General features: G+C 40.7%; 1 protein-coding gene across 1 annotated transcript in view; it reads right to left on the bottom strand.

Moving 5' to 3' along the window:
• Positions 1 to 453: 453 nt before the first annotated feature.
• The window catches only part of RPA1 (replication protein A1), a 59,855-nt gene continuing 38,956 nt past the window's right edge, over positions 454 to 21,352 (bottom strand). Inside the window, exons 15-17 of the mRNA XM_074189195.1 lie at positions 19,314 to 19,421; positions 2,361 to 2,447; positions 454 to 1,682 (exon numbers count right to left, since the gene is read on the bottom strand). Coding sequence (XP_074045296.1) covers positions 1,569 to 1,682; positions 2,361 to 2,447; positions 19,314 to 19,421 — 309 coding nt within the window. The 3' untranslated portion in view covers positions 454 to 1,568. The remainder of the gene's footprint in view (positions 1,683 to 2,360; positions 2,448 to 19,313; positions 19,422 to 21,352) is intronic.

Raw genomic sequence — 21,352 nt, 5'->3', positions numbered from 1 at the left:
AAAAAATGCCCTTCGAGTCCTTTCTCAGAAGTGGAAGCCATTCACCCACAGCTCGTGGACTCTAAAAACAAAGAGGACGCCTCAGGAAACCACAAAGACTGAGCCACGGGCTCAAGAAAGAGCCTCCTTGCTGCCATTTCCATAAATTAAAATCCAGTTCCAAGGGCTGCAGTAGGTCTGCAACACTGCCTGGATAGTCAGGGAGATGTGCAGCAAATGCCAAGCTGCGAGCTGCAGCCAACGGACGCATAATTAATGTGATTAGGAGCATAGAGAGCAAGCGTGCTCCACTGACTGAAAAGCCCAGTAGCATAATTACTGTTTTCTATACTAGCTCACTGTCTGTACAAATTTCAAAGCCTGGTTGGTTTTAGACTGCTGTGTAAACGTCAATAAAATCCCCAAAGTGCCAGATCATCAGCATTCTTGGGCACAAAACATTTTTTTTTCTTTTAAAGATGCATTTCTGGGCTGCAAACATCAGGAATAGAGATCTTGATGCCTCAGTCTAATCTTAGAGTTCGGAATAAGTTAACATCTCCCCCAAGTGAACATTTATTATGAAGGCTAATTAATTGCTTTCCAGTAAGTAGAACCTTTTGAGTTCAAAGAAAGTAGGATTCACAGAAATCTAAATATACTATTTATTGAAACAAAGCAATAGAAACAGAGGGCTCCCGTTCCCCCCCTTTATAATTCTCTACTTATTTAAAAGCAGTTTCAACCAAAATTGAAGAAGTGAAACAGACAAATGCAAGAACTATATACAGGTAGGAAACGTGTACAATCATCAATTCAAAACGTGATGTTAATTGAAGTGAAAACTCGAGCAACGCTTTGTAGGCGCCTAGATTTCCCGAGGGGACAGTGAGTCAATGCTTATCAGCCTTCCTCAGAAGAGACAATTTTGATTAATATCAGACCCATCTGACTCAGTCTATTAAACCCTGAAGGAAGGATATTCTTCAGATATAAGAGATACGTCTTTGATTAATAATTCCGCCGTCTTGCCATTCCAGGCATTCCGGCGACGTGGCACCTCCGGGAGGAGAAAGCCTTTGAATTCCAGGAGTAAACACTTGTGAGAACACGCGGGTCTTTCTCTGACTGCTCTGTAGCCACTGCTTTTCCAATTCCTTCCCTACAACATTCCAGAAGTGTCACCAATTGGAGAAATGAAACCTCAGGTATACCATTTATTTGGCTGTCTGGAGATTGAGGGCTAATTACTTTGAACAGGACTCCAGCCTCAAGATAATGACATCTTAATAAAATCGACAAACGCCCGGAGCTAATGGCAGTGACAACTGGGATGACCCTGTCTGAGATAGCCCCTGAGGTCTGACATGGTTTAAGGGTCACAATATCTGAGCACACTCCTATTTACCTACCAAGGGGTTCCTGGGTTCACTCGACAAAGGAAATTGCTTAGTCCACCATAAAGGGCAGCTCTGCCCACTGCAGCTAAAGCTTAATTGTCACACGGGGATGGGAAGCCATCAACTTCACATCAGCTCTTGGGTTATTCTGGGTAGTTTCAAACTTGCAACCAATGGCCAACGCTCTTCTTACATCTGCCGAGCAGCAGCATTCTTCCTGATGTTCATGATGAGCCTCTTGCCATATTCTCTGTAGTCTACAGGCTTCACGTCTACTACAGAAGCCTTGATTCGAGACTCATCCTGGGAAAGAGAAGAGCAGTTAGTGAGGGGTTCAGGAAGCCATGCCAACCCTTCTACTCCCCAGTTTGGAATCATTAAGTTAACTGTTCCACTGAGGAAAGACCTTGAGAAAAAGTAACACAGGACCTAAGGGGAAGCTCCCATTGACATGCCTCTTGGCCCCGTGCCACCCCTTCTCCCTATTTCTCTTGACTCTATAGTCAAAATGCAGAAGATCATCCTGTCTGAGTTTAAGAGAACCACAGATTTTCCCTGGAAGACACATGTAGTCCAATGTCTTCACTTTACAGAAAAGGAAACTGAGGTCCACAGGTGGGCAATGACTTGCCCAAGGTTGCCCAGTGGTCAGGCAAGGTCTTTGGTAGACCTAAAATTCTAGGAACATGTGATGTCACCTCCTCCCATAATATTTAGTCTGCACAAATGCAGAGAAAATAAGATCAGACTTATTTTGTTTGTTTTGGGGCTTGTTTGTTTTTGGCAAGGCAATGGGGATTAAGTGTCTTGCCCAAGGTCACAGAGCTAAGCGTCTGAGGTCAGATATGAACTCAGGTCCTCCTGACTCTAGAGCCAGTGCTCTATCCACTGTGCCACCTAGTTGCCCTGATCAGACTCATTTTGATAAACAAATTAACTTCCCAGTGCCTCTCTCCTGTTTCCCAGGTGAGTTAAACTTACATTGTAAGTCTCTAGTTTGACTCTTATTCTGAATGTGTAGGAACGAAAGTTGGCATTCTGGAAGACTTCCTCAAATGCCTGCTCATTCTGTAAAGGCAAACACACAGACTGAGATACTGGCAGGAGCAGGATCACATAATTGAAACACAATTCACATGTTCAAAATCAGCTTAACTTTTGAAGTATTTTTCTTTTGACAAGATTTTCACTCCCAAGGCTGATAGAAATTAGTTGCCACAGACAATTAACCTACAGGTAAAATCCCATTACAACAAATTTCATACAAGACTTAAAAGTATTTGGGGTTTAAGTTTTATTAAAATCAACACTTCTAGTAGTCACATTCCAACCAGACTAGGAGATCTAGAGAGTAATTAATTTGTTCAAGACTTTGACAAGTACGTACAAATGGATACTCTTTCTAGGCTCTCTCCCTATCTATCTGAATGTCAATCTCCTTTACCAGATCTTCATCCATGTCACTCCGACAGAGCACATGTCCACCAAAGCTCTATCCTCTTCTTTAATTTGGAGATCTTATCAGCTGCCATTGGCTTAATGATCATCTATCTCTACCTGGACAATTACCAAATCTATATATCCAACCCTAGCCTCTCTCCTGAGCTTTAGTATTGAGTCACCATCGAAATTTTATAGACATATCAAAATGGCCTCTGAACTCAGCGTGTCCCAAATAGAGCCCATTATATTCTCTTTCCTTTCAAACCTTCCTGTCTTCCCATTGCTGTTGAAAGCACTATCATCTTCCCAATGACTAAGCTCAAAACTATCTGACTCCTCACTTGCACTCGCCTCATATATTCAATCTGTTGTCAAATCCCATTTCCACCTTCATCTCTCATACTTATTTCCTTTCCACTCACAAAGCTACCACACTAGAAGTATGGGGCCTGGTCATCTCTTTCCTCAACTGCTGCACTAACTTTGGTTTCCCAACAGATGGGCAGCTCCTTAGCTTTTAATTCTCTGCCACCAAAAAAGAGCTGTTATATTTTTGTACATCTTTCAGATTGTTTTACGTAGTACTCTTAACCTTCTCTCATTCTCCTTTTCCCCTTCCACTTGTCCGTTTAGTGAACTGTATTTTTGTAACAGACTGTATGCATATGCCCCATCCTTTGATCAGTTCAGATAAGATTGAGTTCAAATGTCACTCACCCCCCCCCTTCCGCACTTGTTTTGTTTTTCCTCCCCCCCTTCCCAATCTCCTTTTAAGATGACTAAGACCTAACAGAAAACACTCAGACCCTCTAACTGGACTCCTCTATGACCTCTAGTGATGAAAGGGTCCAGAGGGAACATGTATCATCTCCCCATATGAAAATGTAAACAGTTATCCTTATTTAATCTGTTAGGATTGTTTGCTCATGATTACCCTTTTGGGTTTCTCTCTACTTCTGGGTCTGCACTTCAAAGTTTTTATGCAGTTCTGGTCTTTTCCTAAGCTATGCTTGGGAATCTGTTACATTAAAAACATTTTAAACTCTTGCCTCAGAATTTGTGCCCAAGTTCTTTTCTCAGAGGCTTTGCCTAGAGATATTTTGGAGTATTTTTCTTCTAGGCTTGTGTCTCGAGTATACTTGTCACCATAACCTTTTCATGGTGGGATTTTGGTTGGCACATCCTTCTGGCTTCCCTCCTGATTTCTGACTTTTACGTTAGGGATGGCTCTGTGCACTTCTAGAGGGGAACGTCTGGGCTGATCTTGCTGCTACTTTCTTGGGGTAATAAGTGTTGTTATTTCAGGATCCAAGGACAGTTCAGCCTGGAGATCTACAAGATTTCAGAGCTACCAAAGTGATCTGTTCCAGGGACAATGTGTCACAGCAGCCTCTCTGTTCTGAGCACTGCAAGGGCTGAACAAGGTTTTCTCTGTTATTATCTTTTAAGGCAGCATATATGCTTTTTGGGGGGCAAGGCAGTGAGGTTAAATGACTTGTCCAAGGTCACACAGCTTGGTAATTATTGAGTGTCTAAGGCCTGGGGCAGCTAGGTGGCGCAATGGATAGAGTAACAGCCCTGGAGTCAGGAGTACCCGAGTTCAAATCCAGCCTCACTTAATAATTGCCTAGCTGTGTGGCTTTGGGCAAGCCACTTAACCCCATTGCCTTGCAAAAACCTCAAAAAAAAAAGTGTCCAAGGCCAGATCTGAACTCAGGGACCCCAGCACTGGTGCTCTATCCATTGCACCACCTAGCTGCCCAGCATATATACTTCTGATATACAAATGGGGGCACTTGGTTGGAAAAAAGCATGTAAGGTAGAATTTTGTTCTACCAAATAAAAAATAAATTTTTAGTGACAAGGAACAGTAAGTGAAATAGAATCTTGTACTCTATTTTTACCATTATGTGATGATCGTTTTTTTATACCACTGAAGTCCTTTCTCAACCTAAATTGTCTAGCATTCCAATATTACTACAGAAAGTGCAACCACAATGGACTGGACATGTTAGAATGCCAGACAGAGGCTTCCCAAAAAACTATTCTATGGAGAACTCACACCAGGCAAGTACTCAAGAGGGATCAGAAGAAGTGATACCAGGACACCCTTGAAGAGCTCTTTTTTTTTTGCAAGGCAATGGGGTTAAGTGGCTTGCCCAAGGCCACACAGCTAGGTAATTATTAAGTGTTCTGAGACCAAATTTGAACCCGGGTACTCCTGACTCCAGGGCCGGTGCTCTATCCACTGCACCACCTAGCCACCCCCTGAAGACCTCTCTTAAGAACATTAGAATTGATTTTACAGCATGGGAGACCCTGGCACAGGACCACTCAGCATGGTGTGCCCTCATCAGTGAGGGTGCTGGACTCCATAAGGAAGGCAGAATGGAAGCAGCTCAAAGGAAACATACCCACTCCAGGTGTTCACGCTGACTATTTGTGCCTGACCTGTAGCAGAGCATTCCGAGTTCATGTTGATTTGATCAGTCACAGTCAGACACACTGTCATTTGTCTCAAACATAGTGATGTCATTTTGTTCTTCAAAACAAAAGGACAAGAACCATGTGATGGCAAAGATGTGGTCTGCTGTGGAACATCACTTGTGAAAGTTTGTATATTCCCTTTAATACTTTCAGAAGGGAATTACTATTGCACAGGTACATTTTCTTTAAAATTCTGTATATGATGCAAAGTGAGGATATATTTTGGTAGTGATTAGTTTTTTAACTCTAATCTTTTTCAGTTGTTGTTAATTTGTCCTTCATTTCAAAGAGAACTAACAACACCATGAAATGATATCTTGACTCATGTCTGGGACAGAATTGCACAAAGTCTTCGGCCTCACCCTCTTTTCCAGAGTCAACAAAGTCTACTGTCAAAATAAAAATCAGGACAACTGGCAATGGCCTGGTTTTTGATGTGTGACCAAGCTCTTGAGTGCTCCACAGAACCTACTTCAGCCTTCTTCATGGCCTTTGGAACAAACTCTTCACATCTACCCATTGTGCTGGAGGAAGTCTTCACATGCTTGGAGTAGATACCCAATTACCTCAACAACAGATTTGAGGCTCAATTTGATTACCTTCAACCTATGGTAACCCATCTGCCAGGTTGAGGCCACTGGCAGACTCCTGCTTCTTGGAGTCACAAGTAAGAGTTGGATAAATCATGTGGTCACCAAAGGTAGATGAGCAGCCCTGAAAAGGCTTGGTAAGCCCTCTCATCAGAGATGCTAGTTCTCCTTAAACACCCCATAAATTCCCCTTTTAGTAAGAAGTTCTAAAAGTTTTCTTCTCCTACCCTAAATATCTTGTAAATCAGTCCCTAAATGCCCTCACCTCTAACACACACCACCTCTGTATATATTTAGTCCAACCAACTGGCTTTTCTTATCCAGTCCTTTTTAGTACCATTCCACTAAGTATGTTTGTCCTTCATTTTCATCCACTTTTTTGGGGGGGAGGGGCAGACTTTTTTTTTTTTGCAAGGCAATAGTATTAAGTGACTTGCTCAAGGTCACACAGCTAGGTAATTATTAAGTGTCTGAAGTAGGATTTGAACTTGGGTCCTCCTGATTCTAGGGCTGGTGCTCTATCTACTGTGCCACTAGCTGCCCCAGTCCTTAATTCTTGAAGAGGACCATGACATCAGGAAGGTAGCACCATAACAAGCATGTGAACTGGATTTTAACAAGAGGAAGCTGTGCTAAGCCACCAGCCTCATTTTCTCCTCCAGAGCCATCTGAGTCCAGTGACCAGAAAGGAATCAGGATGACTGGAGAGGGCCCTGGATGAGAGGTGGTCAGCATGAAGTGACTTGTCCAAGGTCACACAGCTGGTAGGCATCAAGTTAAGACAGTCTAGGGCCCCATTCGAACTCCAGTCTTCTTGACTCCAAGGCCAGTGCTCCAACTGTGCCACCTAGTTGCCCTAAGTACAGTGAAAATGAATCCAATAGTGGTGACACAATTAATCTTTTTTTTAACTTTTTTTGCAAGGCAAATGGGGTTAAGTGGCTTGCCCAAGGCCACACAGCTACATAATTATTATTAACTGTCTGAGGCCAGATTTGAACCCAGGTACTCCTGACTCTAAGGCCAGTGCTCTATCCACTGCACCACCTAGCCGCCCCCACAATTAATCTTAATTATGAAAAATTTATTACAAAAAAAAATCCCTGCAGATCTTTTCCATCTTTTATCTATTTACTGTCCTTTTAGTTTCATTATTAAATGCCCTTGGGATGACTTTCTTAACAATCTTTTTTTTGAGGGCGGCTAGGTTGCGCTGTGGATAGAGCACCGGCCAGGAGTCAAGAGTACCAGGGTTCAAATCCGACTTCAGACCCTTAATAATTACCTAGCCATGTGGCCTTTGGCAAGCCACTTAACCCCATTGCCTTGAAAAATCTAAAAAAACCAAACAATCTTTTTTTGGGGTGGGGTGGGGGGAAGGCTGGTTTTTGCAAGGCAATGGGGTTAAGTGACTTGCCCAAAGTCACAACAATCTTTCTTTAAATTGGTTTTCCCTTCCACTCTTTTTTTTTAACTTCATAAAGTAATGCTACTTATATTCTTCCACTAAACTACTCTATAATATTTCACAAACGAATTTATATTTTAAGCCAGTGTTGTTCTGGGTTGCTGTCTGTATTTGGCAAGTGTTTGTTGACAGGTGGTTTCTAGGCTCTTTTAGGCACTTTTAAATGAAATTGTTATAATCAGTGTGAACAGACTTTTCTAAGGATATAATCCCTCTTTTCATCATCAGCAAATTGTTGAAATGGGTCAGGATGGGCTGGTTGCTATCTGCTTTTATCTTTCCCTCATTCTTATTCTTCTAGTTTTGAATTAATAGTGATCTCTGCACTAATAAGTCAGTGGTCTAACTATAAAGAGACAGTGTAGGAATGTCAACATCAGGAACAAATTAATTCCTGTATATTAAAAATTAGTTTCTTTTTTTTTCTATGTCATGCTCACCATGTCCTGTACCTTTCAATTCTTTCCTCAAAGAAAATATTCCCAATGTATGGCTGTCAGGCTTCTATGAAGTCTATAACACACTGTCCTTTATCATTCCTCCTTCCTCATATGCCTTATATATTCTAATATATTTTTTGCCATCGTCACTTATACCCACCTTTGAATTAAAGTGTCAAGTATAAAATAAATGTTGATGTAATTTACAGAGATTTACTTAACTCTTCATAGAATTTCTCTACCTCTTCATCTTTTGAAATATCAATTAGCTGTTTCTGACAAAGGACTCATTTCTAAACTGTACAGAGAACTGAGTCAAATTAAAAAAAAGCCATTCTCCAATTGATAAATGGTCAAAGGATTGCAAAGGTAATTTATAGATGAAGAAATCAAAGCAATCCATAGTCATATGAAAAATTGCTCTAAATCATTACTTATTAGAGAAATGCAAATAAAAGCTTCTCTGAGGTACCACCTCACACCTCTCAGATTGGCCAATATGACCAGAAAGGACAATGATCATTTTTGGAAGGGTTGTGGGAGATCTGGGACACTAATACATTGTTGATGGAGCTGTGAACTCATCCAGCCTTTCTGGAGAGCAATTTGGAACTACACCCAAAGGGCAACAAAAATCTCTATATCCATCCCCAGTCTTTCTCCTGAGATGCAGTAGCCAAAATCAACAAAAAATTTGATCCAGCAATACCACTACTGGGTCCATACTCTGAAGAGATGATGAAAAAGGGTAAAAACATCACTTGTACAAAAATATTCATAGCAGCCCTGTTTGTGGTGGTAAAGAATTGGAAATCAAGTAAATGTCCTTCAATTAGGGAATGGCTTAGCAAACTGTAGTATAAGTATGTCACAGAACACTACTGTCTATTAGAAACCAGGGGGGACAGGAATTCAGGGAAGCCTGGATGGATTTTCACTCCTCAGCTGAGGGGCCTGCCCCTCAGTTCTCAGCAAACAGAAACATACCTGTCACTAGTGCCTTCTCATCATGGTAGAACCTGCCAGAACCTGAACAGTCATCAAGAGCCTAGGATCCTCTCCATGGTGCGTTGAAATGACTGAAAAGACTGAGTATAGAGAGACAAAAACAAAACAGCCCCTGTCCGCAAGGAGTACCTTCCCCAGCTAACACTCAGACAAGAATCAGGAAGCCCTGGGTGCAGATCTGGCCTAGACACCTATTTCTGTGGCCTTGGACGAGTCACTAAATTAGAATAATAAAAGTCCTTCCCTCAAGTGAATGTTTGGGGAGAAGCAAGCACCATTTATTGAGTAACTTCAGGCTAAGTGCTTTCCACACATCAACTCCCGGGTCCTGACAACAGTAGTAGCAGGGGGCTACAATTACCCTAATTTTACAAATGAGGAAACAGAGGCAGATGGCGGCTAAGTGACTGGCCCAGCATACCCAGAAAGTAGAATGTTTGAGGCCAGATCTGTCCTCAGGGCTTCCTGACTCCAAGTCTGGGGCTCTTTCCTTGAGCTGTTTGTAAACTGACCCACAGAGCTTTAAGGGCGGGAGGAGAGGAGAGCACTAGCAATGAAGAGGTGGGAAAAGGCAGGAGAGAGGAGGCCCACTGTGGCCATGCAAGAAGAGAGACAGCTGTCGTGTGGAGCTCAGGGACAGCAGAAGAGGAGTGAGCCAGGGGAAGGCCAGCCTGGAGCCCCCATCCTCAAGGCTTCAGGAGCAAGTGAAGATGTCTGAGCAATGAGGACAAAGACCTGCTCTGGGAAGGAGGGGAATCCAGAAGCTCAGAGACCTATCAGAACGGCTGTCTAGAGCACAGAGGAGGCTGAGTGTCTGACTTGAGGAGGGGGACTGTGTGGGGAGACAGCAGAAACAGGAAAAACAAACCTGAGGGATCAGAAAGCCAGTGCTACCTTCTACAGGGAGAGATCCAAGTATGAAGGAATCCTCCTTAGCCTTGCTTGACCTCTGCACAGGATTTCCTCTGGTGTTTATGTCTCTTCTGATGCTAATTATGGGGGGGGGGTGGAGGGAGCATTCCTTGAACAAGGTTCTTTATGTTAAACCTGTCAAGGAATCTTGTATCCAGCAGGTATGTGGGGGACACCTTGCTTGAAAATATAACCTTTAAGTCAGAATTTTGTTAGACTAAGCAACAAACACCATCCACTGCAGAATCTTGGATTGGACTGGAGAAGGAAGGGAAAATGGAGGTAAATAGAATGAATTCTGAGTTGTTTTGCAGATGCTGAGGGGGGCCTAGAGCTCACGAGACATGAAGCAAATTTGTAAGTTAGGAGAGATCATCAATGAACTATTCTCACCCTTCTACTACATTTGACACTACATGGTACATGTACATAGTACAATCCCCCTCCCCACACACTCTGGATTTTCCTAAGACTGCTCTTGGCTGGCTGGCTCACTGTGACAGCCCCCCAAGTTGGGATATTACATGAGCTTGAATCCTAGACCTTCTCTTTTCCTGGCCCTCTCTCTCAATATAAATTCTCCTGTTTAGCTTTTAAAGCCCAACACAACCTGAACCTTTGCAAAGTAGCATTCAAGACTGAGAAGAGGAAGGAAAAGGAACGAGTCTTTACTGAGTGTCTACTTCATAACAAGCACTATGCTGAGCGCCGGACAAATATTATCTTGTTATACTCTTCACAGTCTAGAGATGAGGACACTGAGGCAGGCTGGTTACCCAGCTAGTAACCCCAGGAGGTCTTCTGGGGCTCAGGGCTTCCTAGCTCCAGATCCCCAGTTCTGTCCTCTGCACCACAAGCTTCCATATGACTCCTCACTTTGGACTCTTGGATCCAACCCTATACCTGCCACACCCCACACTACCTTGCCTTGATCCCGAAGAGTTCCTGTCCTTTAACCAAAAAGTACAGAGCTTAGGTGCCAACTTCTGCAAGAAGACCTCCTGAGTTATCCCCCTGCCCATCCCTCCCTTAAATGACCCATCTTTATTTGCTCTGTACATTCACTTTAGAGCTCTGCCACAGACAATTTGAGTCCTTGCCATCTTTCACTCCTGGTCCTCAGATCCCCAGCATTGAGCAGGGCCTGGTGTGTACCTGGTGCCTAATCAATACTCAGGGGTGGATTCTGGGGTAAGAATCTGACAAGTGGGGAAATGGAGGAGTTCAGAGGAGGCAATGGAATTGGCTGTGAAAGGGAGGAGAGATAGAGGACCAGAGCCTGAGGAAGTAGAAGCAAATGAAGGCTTTAAAAAAAAAAAAGTAAATATGTGCTAATCTTTTGTTTTCATATCATCCACATTTCCCAATGTATATCCTTTCTAAATCCATCCCTCATAACAAGGAATATAAAAAAGCCCAGCAAAACTATCCAACACACCCACCATCATGAAGCCCACCATGATCCACAGCCACACCCAGTTTCCCCAGTCTTAAAAGGAAGAGGGGTGTAGGTCTGTAAGTGAAGGTGGAGAGGAGCCAGGCAGATTTGCAGGCAACAAGAAGTCTTGGAGATTGGACCGACTGAAGATTAAAGGAACATGGAATAAAAGTGCCGAGGAAACAGGAAGAGAGGCTCAAGTGTATAAGTCAAAAGGCTGGACTTGGTGAGAAGAAAAGCCATTTCTCTGTGACATACTGAAACCATGGAGAAAAACCAAGATATTATATAGGACTTTGAAGTTTAGGGAAGAGGAGATCATGACAGAATCTCTGTAGAGGAGGAGACAAGGTCAGTAGAAGAAGGGAGTAAAGGAGGCTAGAAGAGAGAAAATGTTTGGAAGAACTGTCAGGGAAGCACCATAGTTAGGCCACCATTAGAACCCAGAACAGGGTTAGGAAGAATAGATCAAAGGAGGTTGTGACTTGAGAAAGGAATTTCAGAATCTTGAAAATGTGACCTTTTGGGAGAGGAAAGGAGAAGGATACACCATGATACATAGGTGATATCAAAACAGATATGTTCAATGAAAGAAACAGTGATAGGGCAGCTAGGTGGTACAATGGATACAGCACCGGCCCTGGAGTCAGGAGTACCTGAGTTCAAATCTGGCCTCAGACACTTAATAATTACCTAGCTGTGTGGCCTTGGACAAGTCACTTAACGCCATTTGCCTTGCAAAATTCTTAAAAAAAAGCAACGATAAATTTTAAAAAATGATTACAAAAGTGTGGCAGTGCCATGAGAATGGTGATGAGAAATGCCAAAATTCAAAATGAGCTAAGGAGGAAGAAGTTTGGGAGAAAAGAAGAAGACTAATAGAAGGCAGATTGCTTAGGGTGAGTGAAACAAGGATGAAGGAAAACAAAGAAATGGTCTGGTTTCTCAAGTCACAATTTCCTTTTAAGGACAATAAATAGTTTTTAAATTTTTTTACTTCCATTGGTGCAATCATTTAGTGCATTGTTGTCCAGGCTCAGCTTACTTCACTCTGCATCAGTTCCAGAAGTCTTCGCATTCTTTTCTACATTCACATTTATTGTTTCTTTCAGAGTAGTAATATTGAATTTCATTCACACACCAAACTATTTTAGACAAAGTACTCCTCAATCAATGGACACTCACTTTGTTTACAATTTTTGGCTAACTCAAAAACTGCTGCTATAATCTCTTTTTTCTTTCTAATCAATGACCTTCTTGAGGGTATACATCTAAGCAGTGGAATCTTCAGGTCAAAGGATATGGATCTTTTTATCACTGTCTTCTTCTAAACTACTTTCCAGAGTGGTTAGACCAATTTGCAATTCCTCCAACAGAGCATTAATGTGTCCATCTTTCCACAAATCCCTCTACCACTAACTATTCCCATCTTATTATCTTTGCCAGTTTGTTGGGTATGAATAAAACCTCAGAGTTGTTTTGCTTTGCATTTCTATTATTAATTATTTAGATGTGTTCTTTCATATATTAGCTTGCAATTATCTTCTGAACATGTCTTTTTTAAAAACTAAATTGGTTGATGAGTTCTTTGGATATCCACATCTTTTTTTTTATTTGACAGCTCTTAATCCCAATTATTTCTTTTGTGTCTTTAGAATTGAGAACTTGCGATTCATCCAGGATGCTTCCTCTATAGAATTTTAGGCCACAAGAGCCTGCATCCTTTCATAAACATTTTAAAATCTGTTCCTGTAGTATCTAGGGGGCAGGTCTGACTATGTCCATCATGCCTCTCCTCAATCACAAATAAGATCAGAATAGATACTTCCCTGTCGGGTTCCTATGTCGCCACCATTGTTACTGAGACTCAGAATGGAAGCTGCCCTTTCTAGTAAGAATACTTGCTTCATAATATGAAAAAAACACTCCAAATCACTAATAATAAGAGTAATACAAATCAAAACAACTCTGAGGTTTTACCTCACATCTTCCAAACTGGCAAAAATGACAACAGTCAATGCTGAAGGAGTTGTGGAAAGACAAGCATATTAATACACTGTTGGAATAGCTGTGAAATAATACAATCACAATGGAAAACAGTTTTGAATAATGCAAGTGAAATGACTAGACATACCCTCTGACCTAGATTTATACTCCAAGGAAGTCACTGGTAAGAAAAAAGTTCCTCTGTATTTCAAAATAGCAGTACTTTTTATGATACCTAAGAATTAGAAACAAAAGTAGATACCTATTGGTTGGGGAATGGCTTACCAAATTGTGGTATATGAACATAATGCAATGTGACTATGTGTAAAAAATGATAAATGTGATGAATAAAGAGAAAAATAGAACAATCTACATGAACTAATGCAGAGTAAAATAAGCAGATCCAAGAAAATAATAATTACAGCGAATACAACTAAGTAAATGGGAAGAACTATATGTGCAAAAAACAAAAGCAAATGCAACAAAATTATAAAGATTAAGCAAAATGAATGAACAGAAGACTCCTCACCCTATACCTTATAAATAGTTCATAGGTATCACACAGCACAGGTTTTCTGATTTTTTTCCCCTCTCTAAAAAATATCTGTCATATGGGATGGGCTTTCAAGAAGGGGAGGCCTAGATGTGATACTGTGGTAATGTAAGAAAAAGAAAATATCAATAAAGACTTATAAAAACATGTTCAGAGAACACAGTAAGTGCTTCAGCTAAATGCTTTTTGATTGAATTGCTAAGATAAGTAAAGAAACGGTAGTTCTTCTTTGGGCAAGGGAGACCATGCCAAGAAATGTCCAGATAATTGAAATTCCCCATCACTCCCTCCATGCCAGGACTGTATTCTACATCTCAAAGTTCACCACTCTTTCTTCTTTCTATGAAGGACTCTACTCTACCAGTACTCTACTTCGATGACAGAACATATTCTGTTTGCTGCCTCAACAATACTTTCTCCCTTTCTAGTTCCTGGAATTCCTCACACAAGTCTAATGTTTTCATCTAAAATACTGTCTTGCTCCACCCTCCCACATCCCACTCTTTCATCTATTCCATTCCATCTGAGTATGGTATATTCTTTTCAGAAGCAAATCCTAGCCCTGAGCTTCATCTCAAGACTGTTATATGAAGTCAAATTTGCCTCATCATATTAGGATCATTAAATTACCTTGCCCATATTATCCCTGCTTTTTACATAATTATCTGAGGTCACAGTCTCCTCTGCTGGCATTTTTCTTGGACTTTTTTTTCCTCTTGTGAATTTCTGGTTTTCTTGACTACTATCCTTCTTTCTACACTGTAGTTTACTCTCTATGATATTTAGCTTTACAGATCTATAAAGACAGTTTTCTACTTTATTTCAGTCAGATCAAACTCTTCTGATAATTTATTCACATTTCTCTCTTAGTTACCTTCTTACAAAAAGAATAAAGTTTACATAAAGCATTTGAAACTTTTGAAACACTATTGGGTAGATGAAGGGATGGGAAGCACATGGGTGGCACCAAAGTAGAACTGGGTCTAAGAAATATGGGAGATGAAAGATGGATGATTCTCTCTCTCCCTGCTTGCTCATTTATAAAGGCCCTGGCTATTATGTGTGAAATAGGTTGTTGTCTGGAGGTTGTGACCAACCAAACTAAAAAAATGAGCTCTAGTAGAAGTGTATAGAATTCCTTCACTTAGCTAAGTGGAAGTTAAATTTGAAACCTAAGTAGGATCACTTAAAATACCAGCATAGTCCAACCATTCCAATGGTTGGATCTCTCTGGCAAGAGTTATTTGTTTATTATTCTCAGGGGAACAGGAATATAAAAAAGATTTGTTCTTGTTGGTCTATTCTTTAAAAGTTATTTTTTAGGGAAAAGCTATGAATATGTAAACTGAACAGTCAAAAGTACAAAAATTAAATCATTTTCTATCTCCTTTTAAGATTAAGGTAAGTGTCAGGCTGACACTGCAAGCATCTGATGGCTCCTATGGGGAGGGGTTTCTATATGTCCTCATTCAGCAGCAGTGAAGGCAGTTAAATTTAATAAGCTAATAAAAAATCCTGAAAGGCCTGCATTGAGTCTTACAATCTGTTATGAAAACAGAGGGCCAAGAAGAACAGACAATGAGGATAACACTACACTTTAAAGCACATTTTAGATGTTACTGGTAAAGAGATGTAACAGAATATTTTCAGAAAGCTAGCAGACAATTTTAGAAATGGGGTAGAGGGATGGGACAAAATGGACAGAACTAAAGAGGAGGACAAGAAAAAGAATGTGCCAAATAAACAGCAGATAGACTAAGATCACTAGAAAGGATCACAACCTACTTTAAGCCTGCTTTGGGTGAAGGAAAAAAAAAATCAATTTATCAATGCTCTTCTTTGTATGCTTCAAGAATACCAAATTCTCCTTGGGCTTGTTCTGATACTGCCTGTCAAGTTCACAATCATTAATAAACCTTTGTGGAAAGTGTATCACATTAGAATAAAATAGAACTTGGCAACTGGTAGATCTAATCTAAAAGGCTAACTTCTGGTGTATTCCACTTTAGTTATCAAATATAATTTGAAATCCAAATTTTCAATCAAAAACATAATAAAATATGAGACTGATTATTTACTTTGTAAAAGAAATATTCATTCTACAAGATCTTAACAAAGGACCTCTCTGCCCACTTAAAAGTGGTTCTGCGCCCTGAAGGTCTATTCAAATGTCCTTCCCTCCAAACAGTAGTCTTTGTTGATCTCTGTTGCCCTGACCAGTAGCAGTCTCTTTTCTTTTTGGTCTTAACTTGATTTACACTTTGCTTTTTTTTACATTTTTTTTTTTTTGGTGCCTCATTCTCCCTACTAAATTGTAACAGTGGATTTAATCTTCTATCTTTTACCTATCCCAAAACATAGTCCAGTACAAATAATAGGAGTTTAACAAATATTTGGTTAAATTGAATTTCCTTGAAAAAAAAATGCCATTTACGCACTGAAAATGTGATTTGAGAATATCTTAAATAACCAGAGAAATATTCAAAGTTCAATGGCTGGACTGAGCTATATAACAAAAATAGAAACATCATCAAAGTTACTTTACAGATTTAATGCTGTACCAAAGGGATACTTTAAAGCTAGATAAAATAAGAGCAAAATTCATTTGCAAGAGCAAAAGATCTAGAATATCAAGGTAAATACTAATAATAAAAGCAATAATAGGGGAATGCCAGTCCTCAAACTATATTATAAACTAATAATCACCCAAATCTTATGGTTAACAGTTTTAAAAAACGATCAAAGGAACAAACAGACCAGATGATGAAAGTGGAAATAACTGAACACAATAGTTCAGTGTTTGATAAAACTTGAAAATATAAATGATCAAGCAGAGAACACTTTTATTTGACAAGAACTTGTGGGGGAAAAAAGAGAGTAGTTTGGCAGAAATCAGGCTTGGGCCAATATCTTACACTGTGTTCCACAATGAAATTCAAAATGGATGTGACCTGAATATCAGAGATCATACATACCATAAAAAAATGAAGAGTAGATATTTATTTATCTTTTGAAACTATTAGTCAATGACTTTTTAATGAAGAGAAAGATGAAGGCAGTAGATAATTTTGCTTACATGAAATTGAAACATTTCTACACACGTGAAGGATAAAAAACAAATCAAGAACCATTTATTAAGTGCTTATGATGTAGAGGCCCTGGGTACAAAGATAGCCCCAGCTTTCCAGGAGCTTAGCAGGATGGAGGAAGCAGTAGGCAGACAGCTGTGTACAGACCAAGCTAGAGTTAACTGGAGGTAAGCAACAGAGGGAGAACACTGACATTAAAGGAGATTAGAAAAGACTTCTCAGAGAAGGCAGAATTGTAGCTCAGCTGTGAAAGAAGTCAAAGAAACCAGGAGGCAGAGGGGAGGAGGAAGAGAATTCCAGGAATAATTGGGTACCACCAGTGGAAATGCATAGTCAGGAGATAGGAATGTTTTGTGCAATGAAAAGCAAAGAGGCCACTGTCACTAGAAAATGGAAAGGTAGAAAGGGCCAGGATAAAAAGGGCTTTGAACACCAAATATAAGATTTCATAGTTTTTCTTGAATGCAATAGGGAAACACAGAAGTTTGAGGGAGGGAGGGAGAGGGAGGGAGAGAGGGGGGGGGAGGGAGGGAGGGAGGGAGGGGGAGAGAGGGGGGGGGGGGGGGAGGGAGGGAGGGAGGGAGGGGGAGAGAGGGGGAGGGGGGAGAGAGAGAGAGAGAGAGAGAGAGAGAGAGAGAGAGAGAGAGAGAGAGAGAGAGAGTGAGTTGTCAGTCAGTCAGATCTTTGCTTTTGGAATATTAACACCTCATTGCTGAATGGAGAGTGGGTAGAACTCAATGCAGGAAGGCCAATCAAAAAGTTACTGCAATTGTTCAAGTAAGGAACTGTACCAGGGTGGTGGCAGTGTCAGAGTATTACAAAGAAAAAATCAAAAGGACTTAGCAAAAGTTTCAATTTGGGGTGGGGAGGAGTGAGGAGTTCCAGCACTTTGGTTTGATGCTTGGGTGACTTGTAGGCTAGTAGTGTCCAAATTCAGAAGGGGGAGAGGGTTTGGAGAGAAAGATATTGATTTCATCAAGATGTCCAAGAGGCAGATGAAGATTTGAGTCTCGAGGTCAGGACAGAGGTTAGAGTTGGAGAAGGAGATTTCAGAATCATCTCCATAGAGAAGATCACTGAATCCATGGGAGCAGATGAGATCAACAAGGGAAATAGTTTAAAGGGTACTAGGAGAAGAGGAGAAGGAAGGAAAGGGAAAGGAAGTTAAGGGAAAGGGGTTTCTGATAGAGCCCTGAGAATTAATCACTATTTTTTAAAAAAATCTATGTAAGTAACATCTCTACAAGGCACAGATAGACAAGACAAACAGACAACCAAATGAAATAATACTAAAAGACACTCTGAATCAGAGAAGTAATCAAAGGGGCTAAATAATTCTCAAAAGAAGTATAAGCTGCTAATAACATGAAAGACTATTGCAAATCATTAATAAGAGAAATACAAATCAAAACAACCCTGAAGTTCCCCTTTACATCTAGCAAACTGGCAAAGGTAACAAAGGATGGAAGAGTCAAAGTGGAGGGATTTAGAAAGACAGGCTCACTGGTGCATTGTTAGTGGAGCTGTAAACTGGTACAACCACTCTGGAAAGCTTTATGACTATGCTGCATCAAAAAATGAAAATGATAAATTCAGAGAAACCTGGGAAGGCAGATAAATGGAAAGTAAAGGAAATAGAGCCATAAAAACAATTACACCATGACTGAAACAATGTGAAAGGTGTTCACTTTTTGCAACCCTAACAGAACTGAATGTTGCTAAAGAATAAAGACTAAGTTTAGTCCCAAAGTAGAGATACAGGAAAACATTCCCCTTACTCCTCTGCAGAAGGTAAGGTCACAATGTAGATCACTGCATAAAATATCAGAAATTTTTGATATGTTGATTAGTTTTGTTATTTTCTCAACTTTCTTTTTAAAATAAAAATCCTTTAATAAGGGTTAGCTATCTGGGAAAGAATTCAGGAAAAATTAGATGCAATGTAAAAACAAGATACCAATGAAATCGATGATTAAAAAGTGATTTGATTTTCTAACCAGTTTTTTGGGTGTCAGCTGTGTAAAACCAGGTTATGCTCATTCATTAGATGATCTTAGAATCGATGTTGAACTGAGTTACCCTGGCATCAAAAGCACAGAACTTGTGCAAGAATCAATCTATTACATTTATACAGTGCTTTTTACCTGATTACCATAATCGGATCTCTTCCAGGGCATCCAGGGTCAGACAGAAGCTGGGCATCAAAGTGAATTGGACTGGTAAATAGGACACAAACAGAGGAAACAGTCTAAAGAGGTGGAAATCATCTCTTAGAAATGAATGGTGCAGGGGCAGCTAGGTGGCGCAGTGGATAAGCACCGGCCCTGGAGTCAGGAGTATCTGGGTTCAAATCCGGTCTTGGACACTTAATAATTACCTAGCTGGGTGGCCTTGGGCAAGCCACTTAACCCCATTTGTCTTGCAAAAAAAACAAAAAAAAAACCCTAAAAAAAAATGAATGGTGCCCACCCAGAAGGCCTCTGGGAAATCTGTATCCTTCAAATCATGAAGTTGACTGACCTTGTCTTTTAATTCCCCAAGATACGCAGCGTTCTGCCCAAGAATGGCCTCTGCAGATTCCTGGAAACAAGTCACCCATTGATTCTCCTGGAAATCTGCAATATTGACCTGAAAAAACACAACTCAAGTTATTTCCCTCAGAGAAAATAAACAGAAAACACAAAGGTGCTTTGGTGATTTCAAACCCTGTCTATTAAGGCTGTAATTGTTTTATTAAGACACCATTACAGGGCGGCTAGGTAGCACAGTGGATAAAGCACCGGCCCTGGAGTCAGGAGTACCTGGGTTCAAATCCGGTCTCAGACACTTAATAATGACCTAGCTGTGTGGCCTTGGGCAAGCCACTTAACCCCGTTTGCCTTGCAAAATCCTAAAAAAAAAAAAAAAAAAAAAAAAAAAAAAACCAACCAAACACTATTACTATTTTTTTTGTTTTGGTTTTTTGCAAGGCATTGGGGTTAAATGACTTGTCCAAGGTCACACAGCTAGTTCAGTATTATGTGTGTCTAGGGCCAGATTTGAACTCAGGTCCTCCTGAGGCCAGGGCTGGTGCTCTATTCACTGCACCACCTAGCTGCCCCTTAAGACACACTTATTAGACACCCATAGCCATGTCATAAGAAGAGTCTGTTTTAAGTCTAAAATCTAGATGAAAAAGAGAACCTGGTGCTATGTAGAAAGATGTGAAGATATGCACTCTCACATCCCCTAACCCAGAGAACTCAAGTTTTCCTATATCCATCTGCCACTAACCTTGAATCCTAAGCCTCCCTTTTACAACATGAGAGTTTATGCCTTTGGCTTTTTATTTCAGTAGGATTGCATGCTCCATGGGTGATACAGAGAGCTGCACCCAAGGTTCTTAATTGGCGGAATGGGGGGCAGGGGTGTTGCCAGAAGGATGGACAAGACGTAAATGTGAGTTGAGAGGTTTAGTCTGGACTTAAAATCCTCTCAATTGTGAGGCTGCCAGAAAATTTACATTCAAACCTAAGTGAGCAAATGAGATGAGAACAAAGCGTTCCCAACTTGGACAGAGTACAGGAAGCTTGAATCAGCAACAGCATCACCACAAGTAAGCGAGGGTGGGTGGAAGGGTGGGGATGGAGGAGCAGGCTGCAAATATCAGCCTCAAAAGTAAAGTAAGAAAGGGGAGAGGAGCCAAGGATAAGATGGGAGAAAAGGCCTGACCTTCCAAGGAGGAAAGGGACTGCCATTCTATCTTGGCAACCAATGACATGAGTTGACCACAGACATGTCACCCTCCCTCTCTGAGGCTCAGGTCCCTCATCATTATATTCGATGACTTATTGGCATGTGACTAATCCTGGGGGTTCTGGAGGGTTTATAAGAAGAGTTCATTGTGTTACTGACATGACATGAGAGGTGAAATCTGGTGAATACCTCTTTGTACAATAACCATAAATCACAGAGAGCTTGTCTACCTGACTCCACATGCAGGAGCTTACCCAGTTTCTAGGAGTGGAAAAAAGAATGGCAATGGTGTTGGTTGAACATAAAGGTCCAGGGGACATAAGTGACCATGCATGAGAATTCTGCCATTTTAAAATTTAACAAAAAGGCTTTTGTGAATGAAAACTGTCTACAAAACAATTTGTTATCTCAGTTCTGCAAAAAGTGCAGGATAAAAAACTTAAAATAATAAACTGACAGTAGAAAGAGCTTTTCTGCTAAGATTCTGCATGGCAACTTAGGGTAGCTAATACCCTTAATTTGTAAAAGGTTTTTAAAATGGAAAGAAGCTCAATTCTAGCAGAAGACACCACCATCTCAACATCACTCAGAAACGTTTTTCCTCTGAGGCAGGCTCCATTAAGGCCTGAGAAACAGAACATTACCTACAAGAAAATGAACTAAATATAGGGATCAGCTGTACAAGTGCAATTACTGCTCTCCAGAAATGCCATTTCAAATTAATTTATCTTCATAACTGTTAGCAGGCAAGGGCCACCGATGCTCTAATTGCACTGCAGGCCATGCTTGTGGATGAGAAGCAGGAAGGGTCACCAAACTCAAAT

Source organism: Macrotis lagotis, chromosome 5, assembly GCF_037893015.1.
Source record: "Macrotis lagotis isolate mMagLag1 chromosome 5, bilby.v1.9.chrom.fasta, whole genome shotgun sequence".
In the NCBI taxonomy this organism is placed as follows: domain Eukaryota; kingdom Metazoa; phylum Chordata; class Mammalia; order Peramelemorphia; family Peramelidae; genus Macrotis; species Macrotis lagotis.
This window is presented reverse-complemented; position numbering and strand designations above follow the sequence as displayed.